General features: G+C 38.0%; 1 protein-coding gene across 4 annotated transcripts in view; it reads left to right on the top strand.

The window, feature by feature from the left end:
* Positions 1-8686, top strand: part of LOC129712973 (collagen alpha-1(XIII) chain-like) — a 200612-nt gene extending 191926 nt beyond the window's left edge. For 3 of the 4 annotated variants that reach the window (XM_055661796.1, XM_055661797.1, XM_055661795.1), the window contains 2 exons: positions 2648-2686; positions 4035-8686. In XM_055661796.1, the coding sequence (XP_055517771.1) occupies positions 2648-2686; positions 4035-4037 (42 nt within the window). In that variant the 3' untranslated portion in view covers positions 4038-8686. The remainder of the gene's footprint in view (positions 1-2647; positions 2687-4034) is intronic. The other variant, XM_055661794.1, reaches the window with a different exon arrangement.
* The last annotated feature ends 3499 nt before the right edge of the window (positions 8687-12185 follow it).

A 12185-nucleotide genomic window follows, 5' to 3' on the forward strand; every position in this document is an offset into this window, starting at 1 on the left:
AGCCAAGCATTCCCATTGAATTTCCCTTACTTATGTAATGCTGCTGCAGTTAAAATCTCTTGCAGAATCCTCTCTTATTTATCACATCAATGCTCCTGTTTCACTTTTCAAAACCAATTAAGAATTAACACCCCTCACTCCTTCCCCCACCTTTCCTTAATTGCCACTTTTCTGAAACCCTGTCCTGAATGCATTCCAACAGAGTACCAATGGGTTCATATTAATTACCTTAAATCATGTTTATGCCTAAATAAATCAATCTCATTGATGGTGCATCAGTGGGAAATCAAATTCTATTTATTTTTGTAAGAGCCAAGAGTAATCTTAAGAATCCTTTCTATAACATAGAACATATTTAGCTTTGTGAATCGTTTCTTTAAGTATACTGATCCTGTTTTAATTACAAAAAGAGTTGTACCGAACCATTTTTCCCAAAGGCAGTGCAATGCATGACCATTAGTTTTAAAGCTTGCTTAAATTTTTTGCATTTGGAATCGATATTTTATAAGAAAGCATGTTGCTTACAACTGAATAGTCATAAGTAAATCTACTATTTTTAATCTATGAGGTACAGCAAACGTGTAATTTAAGAATCAATGACATAATCAAGTGGTTTGCTAGTTTCTTAGAAAGCAAGCAAGGCAGGTGAAAATGTGAGAGGGAAATCTGAGCCATTATGCTATCCAAGTGTGGCAGGAAAGACTTCCTTTTCAAAAGTCTCACTTGTTATGCTGATGCCTCACAGTAACCTGAACACTGCCTGGAAAACCCGTTGCCAGAGTTTAATGAGATAAATCTTGAAGCAACACTGCAACTGTGCAATATAGATATAAAATGATGGTAGTATCAAGAATTCAATACTGAAGTGAATTTTGTATCTCCTTTCAAGTCATATGATCTGAATCCATTTAGAAATAAATGGGTTAGTGTCAGATTAAAATAGCAGATGCAATAGTATATGAGGAATCTATTTAGTGCATATCAGCAATCATTTCTTGATTATTTGATTAAACTCTATGCTGAATGACACCTTTCCAGTGGATAGAGACTTGGTTTCCTTGACTTTTGATGCATAGTATTTGATATAATGGTTTGTAAAGGAAAATTTGCCAACTGAAGAAAGGGCTCAAAATCACTCCTTCACTGTTGAGTTTACTAGTTGAAGCAGTCATGTCCATGTGTACCATCTAGCTATCTTGGAGGATTGTATAAATCACAGCACTATTATACTGTTCTATAACAATGTAGAACACTATTATAGTATTCACCAAGTTAAAGAATATGTGAAGCTGGGCAGACACGAAAGTCTTAAAAAAATGTTAACATTCAATAATATCGCAGAGGACATCTCCAAGATTTGCCACTGGCGATAGTCTTGTTATTTGAGAAGACCTGACACGGCAAATGTGACAGATGAACAAGATCAAGAATCAGATAAATAAGATCAGTAAGATGATAAAGATGAACGTGAGGAACAGAGTTAGCATTTCAGGTCAATGATCCTCCATCAGACGATCATCAACCCAAAACATTAACTCTGTCTCTCTGTCCACACGGGCTTCCTGATCTGCTGACCATATCAGCAATTTTTTTATGTTCCTAATACATTTTATTTTACATTTCTGGGATTAAGAACTGGAAGAGCTCCTATAATTAGTTGAATGGAATTGTGGGTTGGTGAGGGGGTTGGGAGAGGGGAAAGGGAGGGTGCGGTGGGAGGGGGGTTGGGAAGGGAAAGGGGTGGTGTCGGGAGAGAAGGACGAAGAATAGAAAATTTTAGGAATCAAAATGCATGGAGGTTGATGTAATAAAGGTTACGATGCAACATTTTCCAAGCCTGCACAATGTTGAGATGAATGTTGACATGTCTGATTGAAGAGATTATGTGTGTTTATTACCATGTTTCCACCAAGGCAAGAAATATGTTATATAGCCATAAACATCATCCAATAGCTGGCAAAACAGGAGCTGAGGTATTAGTTGAATCTAAAAGGATACAATGGTAACGTAATTAAATCCATATTGGTGTTAATGTAATTTAATCTCCATTAAACAATCAGACTAGGTTAGTTGTGATTCTAGTGCTGAATTGATTGGTGGTATTTTCTATTACATCTCAGTTTTACCTCGTTAAGGAAGATGAATTAAAGTTTCAAATCGAAATGCTAAGATTTCAACAAAGGTATTCAGCCAATGATATGTATCCAAGGACAGCTAGGGCTATCTCGAACAACAAGCTAGATATTGTTAGTATAAACAGTGTTTCCCGACTCAATCAAGCATGTCGTCATTTCCAAAGTATTACTTTAATGCAATCTCTGACAACCATTCGACAAATTTCAATTCAGTAAACACTTGATCAAGAAACTCCTCCGATATAATTTGATTCGATCCGAAATAAATTACAAAAATATGTAGTTGTCACAGTTCCCAAGTTTGGATCTCAATTTCAATTCTCCAGTGGATCTGATTCTAGTTTCCTTCCTTTCCTTAAAGGCGCTTTCCATCAAGTTAAGGTATTTGTGAACAAATAGTGGGAAGGGAAGCAGATACAGAAAGTAATTTAAATAGGTGACATAGAATTAAAATTGGATAAAAGCAAAAGAAGGAAAAGATATATAAATATTTTCTCTGTTTGTACTTATAGGGTGAAGATGGTTTACCTGTACAGGGCTGTTGGAATAAAGTAAGTAGCGTTAAACGTATTTGAGCATGTTTGTGTGCTGCACCTATAGTGTGTTTTCTAATCAGAATGAATAGTGATTCATCTTTGAATTGATTGGAAGCTACAAGTGTGGGCAGCATGGTCATTGCTAAGCCTGTTCCTACTGTATTCGCTGGGAACTATAAACAAATGGCACAGGTTAAATCCATTATCATCAGCAATTATTATATCATTGCTTTAGAAATTTGATTTTGGCAAGGATACTTTCACTGTTACCATTTTCTTGTTAATCGTGAACAGGCTTTAACAGTGGCAATAATATTATTACAGCTCATTTTCTTTCAATAGGGTCCTTTAGAAATGGCTCTCAATTAATCATGAATTTGTGATATAAAATTGCCTCTACTTAATACTGAGTTCATACACTGTAATTCATATTGGACCCGGAATTACACAGCAGCATCTCTGAAAGATACAATAACCACAAAATGTACAACAAAAACTAGTTAAAAATGCAAATGGTTGATTTAACATCAGCTAATTGCACCATAAAGTTGTAGAAATGTAGGAATTGTAGAATTGTAGGAATATACCAGACCAAAATAAATGTACAGGCAACTTGTGCTTTGAACGGGAATTATCAGGTCATCTATTAAAACATGTAAATTATTAATGGCAATTATAAAGTGTTAATGTACCTCGCTCTTTGAAATGAAGCCACCATTCATTAGCCTTATTTGCAAAAATAGAATTTTTCATATCCCACAAATTCATCATCTCAATCTAGAAATTCATCTATACAATATAAACATGCAACGATGAACACATTATCAAATCATCATGGCAATGAAGGGGCTGTTTAGCCCATCAATTCAATGCTAGATCCCTGAAACAAAGACTGTTTAACCCCTTTCAGTAAACTGCTCTGTTGTCATATTTGACATTTGACATTCATCCATTTATTGGTTATCATCTTGAAGCCCAACTAAAGTAATGAGCATTATATAGAGAATCGTAATGTGTGAACTCTCAAACTGAGCTCTTTGATAGGATAAATTCAAAACATTCTGTGTGACTTGTTTCAAGTAATTTTCGGAGAGGTGCTTATTTATTTGGTAAACAGGGAGTCAATCAATATGGAGAGAGAAATATCAGGACTAAAAAGAAAGATTCACCCAAAAAAAAAATCTAATTTGATCAACTTCAATAACAAATAATTGAGGTTATAAATATGTGGTTGTCTCTAGATGACTCAATGTCAAGGACTGTTTCACATCTCAAATACATTTCCCCTTTATTGACTTGTTCTGTGATGCCTTGGTTTGAAGTGCTGATGTTTAAACTAACCTACATTTGCTTTTCTTTGCAGTGATGATGGTCTAACCTCAGAATGGAGTGTGTACATAGAATATTTATTTTTATACAGTTTTTTGCAATTATAAATGTTACCTTTTTTAAAACTAATTCATATTTTAATAACACACTTTGTATAAATTGTATTAAATCCTGTGTTGTCTACCATTGTCTTTGTACCTGTGTATTCATCTGCTAATTTTGAGACATAATACTGCAGTTATTATTTGCATGATATTCGTGCATAATATAAGGAGCCACAGCTGCATTGTAATTTATTGTATTATATGAAGTGGGCTGCCCTTAACTGCAGACCTGGTTATTTGAAGCCATTGCCCCAAGCCACCAATTGCAAACTGTATGTATTCCTGCCAGGGATTTATTTGTGTCTAAAAACAAAGTACTGGAGGAACTCCGCAGGTCAGGCAGCATCTTTCGAGGGAATCTGCAGACCAGAATCTTTCTTCAGAGTCCTTCATGCTGAAGAAAGATCCTAACCTGAAACGTTGTCTGTCTAATTACTTCCACAGATTCTGTCTCACACTCCGAGTTCCTCCGGCATTTTGTTTATTGTTCGATTCCAGCATCTGCAGTTTCTTGTGCCTCCATTTATTTGTGTTTTTTCTGCTGATATATCACAATGTGTGTTAACCCCAATATAAGCTAAACAATTCAATTCAATTACTTCAGCAGAGGCAGCTGATAATAAAAATTGAGAAGGGAGGGATGCGTTCCTTTTTTTATTTTTGTAGGTGAATCTGTATCAAATAATTATATGTCCTAACCAGGGCAAACAATATTAAGGAATGCTAAACTGTTGTCTAAGCATTTCAAGCCAGCCATGGTTGATGTTTACATGCTGTGTTAAGCTTCAGCTCCTAGAAAAACACTTAAGTGTTATTACAGTTCTTGACTGATAGCAACTCTTATTAATGGTTGTATGGTGACGAATAAACTGATTGTGATAACAGCTGAAAGTACAGCCTTTTTTTGCTGAAGTTGACTTTATGATTGGGAATAGCAGAAGGCACAAATAAAGATGTCATTTGACATGGCCCACAAGAATAAGGCTTGCTGTTTGTTTTCAACTAATTGCATGATCCAGAGGAATTTCCTTAACCATGTGTACAAGCTTTTAGATACTCTAAAGTTTGGAAGACATATGTATATACTGTTACAAGATGATGCCGTACATCTGGTATCCGCTTTACTACCGGTAAAACAAATTCAGTCTTGAGCAATTTCTAGTCCACAGAGACACAGCTATCAAATGTGTTTTGCATCAATTTTCTGAGAATCACAAAGCAACAATTCACAAAAATAGAGAGCATTTGTTGTTTTTTTTCCTGTCCTGGATCTTTGATAGAAATGTTTCAATTAAATCTACCCTCATCCCGCTCTTTTCCCCATACCCCAACAGATCTTTTTCAATCAATAACCCAATTCCCTTATTGAATCAACTTCCACTGGCATTGGGAATTCCAGTGGAACAACTATCTGATGTAGAAATAATGTTGTCACTCCTTCACTGCCACTTCATCAATACCCAGAAACGCACTTCCTAAAAACGTTGACAACACATTCGCCATGCAAACTGCAGCAGTTCAAAATGGTGCTGCCATAACGTTCATAATCGTGGCAGTTTTTCAATAGGCATGCTTCACCTTTCATATGCTGGCTGTATCTGACCATCTAAAGATCTCCAAACAGAGACATGCAGTACATTGCTTGTTGAATTGAGGGAGCTGTGGAAAATCATTGTCAGGGAATCTTCAATGTTCTCACACTCTTCCTTTACTCCCCGGAGGGAAGCCATCTGATCCTAAGATGAAGGGCTAAGATGTGATTGTAGATTGTAGCAGTACTAATGCTACAGAGAGGTACAGCACAGAAACAAGTTCTTCAGCCCATCAAGTCCATGCCAACCATTCACCATCCATTTACCCTAAACCTACATCAATCCCATTTTCCGTACCATCCTCAACAGCTTTCCCCAGATTTTGTCACTCACCTACACACTAGGGACATTTTTTAGTGGCCAATTAACTTACCAATGTGCACATCTTTGAGATGTGGGAGGAAATTAGAGCCCAAATTGGCATAAGGAGAACATTTAAACTCCACACAGCCAACAACCAAGGTCAGAATTGAAGCCAGATCTCTGTCACTTCACTGTGAGGCAGCAGCACTATCAGCTGCACGTAAACACCAGGATCCATACATTTGTTTATTAACTAATGTCCCACAGACAAGCAAATCAGCCAACAGACTGGTGAAATGTTAAACCTTTTTTTTTAAACACGTGTGCAACCAGTTAGAAAACCCTAGTCTCTAATCTGAACACAGTGAGGTACATGTATGTTTCTACTCCTGAAACTACATGAGGAATCAGTGGACTTTGCTCGGGACTGGCGCTTGAAGTGACAAATTCTGAACGATGTATTTACCTACTACCAGGGTCAAACTCCGTGGCTAAATGTTAAAAAGTAATGAATTTGGCCAAAGCTGGAATGATTTGAAAAGGGCTACAGAGCGACGTTCCACAACTCCTTGTCGAAAACAAAAGAGCTTGACGCAAAAATAATGGAGGAACACATGCTGGAAGTTACAGAGTTACAGAATGGGACATCTGCTGCGTAGTGGTCATTTGTGTACCGTACTCGCTGAAATCTGTGGCTGAGCCACCTTCTTCCTTGTACATCAGGCGGGATGTGAAAAAGCACCAAAATATCCATGTGCATTTTGACTGTGAGACTCGAAGGTCTGTTTTACGGAACCAGATCTTTTGCACAGGAATGGTCTGCTGAGCAGTTTCTTTTGATAAACATATATATTTTTGGTAGACCTTTAACTAGAAGGTCACAGTCACTGTGGATTTATTTTTTCTCTTTCTACTGAAAAAAGGAAGAGATAACTACACTGCCAAGTATGAAAATGATTCCTTTTAACAGATGTGCTTTTGAGAACTGACCAGAACTGCTGGCAGTTTCATCTTTTATTATGGTGATATTTCAATGACTTAGTATAGTTCATTTAAATAAGTAATTGGTATCATCTCATTTCTTTGAATCAAAACTTGTTTTGTTACTTTTCCTGCATTTGTGAATGATTTTTTTTATTATGAAGGGAGGGTGTTACTTCCCATTCACCCAGAGGATCCATGATCCATTTCTCAGACAACTGCATTTAGATTTTTAAAACTTATTTTTTCTAACTTTACATGCAAAGAGCTTGTAAAGTTAGAGCTCTGTCAACCACACACAAACTAGACCAGTGCAACAAATGGCTAAATCCCTATGTTTAGGCTTTAAGATGCTTTAATTATGCTTCTCATGCCGATCTAGTGTTGGAAGCCATCAGTTTAAGTGAAGTGCAATTGGTCTGCAGAGCAATAATTTCAATTTTTACGACCTATTAAAATCATACTTTGAAACCAAATGCATGCTTGACAACATTGTTACTTTTAAACAATTGAGATCCATATGACACCGGCCTTTTTAATATGGCCACATGAATCATCCATTCATTCCTATCCAAGCAATCCTTTTAGTTTTTGTAAGCCATAGTGTTATTGAGGATAATGAGATTCCATTTTGCTGTAATTCTTGATGCAGAGCGGAAGGAGGCCATTCAACTGATAATGCACGTGCCAGCTCATTAGCAGAGCTAATCAGTCTAGCTTCTATCAAACCAATGCCTTCGCAACTGGTGCTATTGTCTGAACATACTTTTCCACTGCTTTGGTTCCAGCCAATTGCTTGGTTAAATTTAAACTTGGTTAAATAAACTTACTGCACATGCACAGGAGGGGATAAAAAAAAACTTTGGAAGAGTTGTAAAAATTACTTTTAAGTTTTTCTAATGAATGAATCTTAGCAAAAAATATGTTCTGACTTCTGAAAATGTAACTTTATTTTGATCCACAACATTTTCTAATCCTTGCATTCTGTAAAAAGTTTGCAATCTTGTCACTTTTTTTTGTCAGCTTCTGTTTTACTCCAAGTATCTTTGCTACAGGAGTTATTTGCTACAGTCATTACAAAGCTACAGAAGCGATATGTACTATTGTATTCATTTTTAATGGTCAGTTTTAATGCAACATTCAATTTTGCATTCATATTGCATAAGTTATTTTGATGCTTTTGAATCAACTTGTTGAAGTGTATGCATTAGCAATCACAAAAATCCATTTACAAACTTTTTATATCAGGATTTGTTTTTGTAGCATAAGATGTATGATACTATAAAAAAAATACTTGTAAATTAACTTGTATTATATTTTTTTGAGTTTATTACATTGAAGGAGATCAGTAAATATGACTCCAATTTCCAGTTTTTTTTTTGTTGAAGCGCTAGACATCTGTTTACTGACAGGGTCTATTTGCAGGCTGTTCACACGTACTAATTGCATGCAGAAACTTTGATTGTATAAACATCTACTTTTTAAGAAATATATTTTTCAAAAAAAAATCAAATGGATATTGTACTTTACCTGTGCATTTTTAGTGCAGTTAACTTTCCCACTGTATGTGGGATTCTGCTCTGAAAACATCATTTATTTTACCCGGTGAAATTGTAAAGGGTTTGAATAATATGTGGTTTCTGACAACATTTGGCTTATCATTTTTGTCTGTTATATCTGCTGTACAGAACATAAAACTTTTAAAATGAAATTCCACCCCATTGTTTCTTTATTAATCATGGTCAATAGAGAAAGAGCAGGTGAACTCTGTTGATGCCCAGGGTCTGAAGAAGGGACCCTACCCAAAACGTCATGTGTCTATTTCATCCATAGATGCTGCCTGGCCCGCTGAGTTCCTCCGGAAGTTTGTGTTTTGCAAATAGAGGAACATGGTAAGTGAAGTGTGGCAAAGGACCTAAAAACTTTCTCCAATCTTGGGGGGAAATCATATCTACTCCTCCACCTTCCATATAAAACACAAGGTTGAGTTACAATGCCACTGCAATGGACAACTAACTGAGAAGCAATGTATTCTAAGCCTAGTTTCTGACTACTGTTGACACCCATGAATCATGAGAATCATGAGAATAAAATCACGAGAGGAATAGATCGGGTAGATGCACAGTCTCTTGCCTAGCGAAGATGAACCAAGGACCAGAGGACATAGGTGTAAGGTGAAGGGAAAAAGGGTTAACGTTCAATTTGCTGCCCCCTCTTCTTATGCCTTTTTGAGCAAGGCTATGTTATCTAAAACCTAGGTTAGCTAAGCTAACATTTGCTCTCTGCCATTGGCATTTAAACCCTGCAGCAAACAACACCTGTTCTGAAGATAGATACAAAATGCTGGAGTGACTCAGCGGGACAGGCAGCATCTCTAGAGGGAAGGAATGGGTAACAAACGTATCAGGTTGAGATGCTTCTTCAGACTGATCCATCGCAGCAAGTGTGGAGCACAGGGCACGGAAGAAGAACTATTGCGAAAAGCGGCAGATCGACTGTCGGTACCAGTAATCGGGTTGGGTCCGAACTGCGAGGTCTGGAACCAGAGTTGGAATCCCAGAGCTAGAAGATGGAGACGCAGGCAAGCACTGAGAAAACAAACATGGTTGTGGTAGTGAGTCTGGGTTAATATGTGGTCGTAGAGTCGGCGATCAGGAGGAACCACAGAGGGAGAGCGGATGTTGCTGAACTCTCGTCGGAGAGAGGAGAAGAACTTCTTCAAAGAAGAAATACCTTGAAGAGATTTCACAGTGGAGCATTCATAATACGTAAGAAGGAACCGTATAAACCGAAGAGAGACACTAAATGCTGGAGTAACTTAGTGGGACAAACAGCATCTCTGGAGAGAAGGAATGGGTGACTTTTGGGTTGAGACCCTTCTTCAGACTGAATTCCACCTAATTCTGTAATTTATACTGTACTTTCGTCATTGAGGATTTATGATATAATTTTAGGTGGAATACAAAAAATCACCAGAAAAATCTAGTGTTACATGGACTGCAAGACATTGCAGTTGCTGCAATCTTGAGCAAAGGTGCTTCAGGAATTCAGCATTGCATAGTCATAGTTATACATCGTGGATGGAGGCTCTTCGACCAAGCCTACCCACGTCGACCAACATGTCCCATCTACATTATCCCACCTGCCTACGTTTGGTCTTCATCCTCTAAACCTGGCCTGTCCATGTACCTGTCCATCTGTGGAGGGGCTGGACAGGTGACAATTGGGGTCTTAATCCTTCTTCAGACTCATTGTCCTTTCAGTCTGCAGAAGGGTTTGGACCCGAAATGTTGCCTGACCATTTCCTCCCCAGATGCAGCCTGATCCAATGACTTCTTCCAGAAGTTTGCATTACGTTATTTGGACGAGAGGTTTCTACAGATATTGTGCCTGCTTCAGAACAGTTTTAATTATTTTGGTGAAATGACGTACCCTGCTAATAATTCCAATGTGGGAATGGGATGGGCCGCTGCTGATGTCCACTTCACGATCACCTCACAGATCGTCTCTTATCAGTAAATCTAAATAATTCACGCAAGCGAATGTTAGATGCAACCTCTATTCACAAATCATCTGTCTCATCATCCCTTAGTCTTTGCCTCGAAAGGAGGAAGGAAGCTGTAGACTTTTCAGAAAGAATTAAGATAAATGCAATTAGAGGGCTGATGGTCCCAGACTTCAAAGTGGATGGAACATGCAGAACTCATCATGGAAAGTTAGTGTGAGCTGAACTGTCATATCAGCTCCATGCTCAATATTTCACCTTTCCTTTAGTCAATAGAATGTGGACTGCAGTTTGTCTTTGGAAGGCAGATCCCCTGCTGTGATTCTCCCTATATCTTCAAAGAGTGAACATTGAAAAGCCCTAGATGTACTTTCCTGTAGTTGAAGCATTGAGCGGCCGTGTTTGATGTTAACAGATGCCAGTACAGACCAAAGATTAGGTTTAGGTTATTCATTGTCAAGTGTACCAAGGTACAGTGGATAACTTTGTTTTGCACGCTGCCCAAACAGATCAGATATACCATACATATATACATTCAAGTTAAATTCATGTAAAATAGGTGAGGCAAAGGGGAAGACACAAAGTGCAGAATACAGTTCTCAGCATTAGGGCACATCAGTTCCATAGACCAAGTCTTCAATAGGATTGGAGATGAATCGGACAGCAACCTGGCTTATGGAAAGACTACTTACCGGCAGGTCAATTGGTCATTGTAAATTATCCCTAGTACATAGCTGAGTGGTCAAAATCTGGAGTAACTACCAGGAAATTGGGGAATTAAAAATAGAATTAATGTGGATGCTGGAATGCTGAGGAAAAATAATGTGTTGGAGTAGCTTGGCGGGTCTGGCAGCATCTGTGGAGGGCGACATTTTGGATGGGGACCATTTTTCAGTCATTCACTGGAAATGCAATTGTGAAAGGTAAATGGGGCACATGTTTGTTGAACCTTGGAGCAGCCAAAGTATTAAAAGTATAATTTCCATCAAGGTCACAATTGCAGTTATCGTCAGAACCAAAGAACTTGGACCACAGCTGGAGTGTGTGGCCTTTGGAGGTGACTCCACCACCTTTGTACATTAACCTGGTTACCTTGACTATTTCCCCATCCATATCTGTTTCCTTGCTCCAAGATGCACTCACGTATGTATTCAAAATGAACTGCAGATGCTGGTTATACCATACCCTGCTGGATCGTCCCTTCGAGCAGATGCTCGGGTGTGAAAAAAAAGTTCTCCTCATCTCGTTATAAAGGATTCCCCCTTAAAGATGGACAACAAAACAATCTGGAGTAACCTCAGCCCTTATACCAAAGGGACAAATGTTGGAGTAACTCTGGGTCAGGCAACATCTCTGGAGAAAATGGATAGGTGATGTTTTGAATTGAGACCCTTCTTCAGACTCAGGCACTCATTCATGGTTTGATTATATTCCTGTACGGTATGATTTGGTTGGAGAGCATTGCTAAACAAAGTTTTTCACTGTATCTCAGTGCACATGACAATAATAAGTCAATATATTAACAGTTTCCAAAACCAATTGATCCCAGTGTTAAATAAAGTTACCAGCTGAGCACCAAAGGTGCCTGCTCTCACGAGCCTTTCCCTTGCTGACTGCGAAGTTGACCCTCGAATTCAGGTGATTGGCCAAGTTTAATGCCAGAGGTATTTTTGAGAATGATTGGGGTAACATATGATGAG

This window comes from Leucoraja erinacea, chromosome 34 (assembly GCF_028641065.1).
Source record: "Leucoraja erinacea ecotype New England chromosome 34, Leri_hhj_1, whole genome shotgun sequence".
Classification (NCBI taxonomy): Eukaryota; Metazoa; Chordata; class Chondrichthyes; order Rajiformes; family Rajidae; genus Leucoraja; species Leucoraja erinaceus.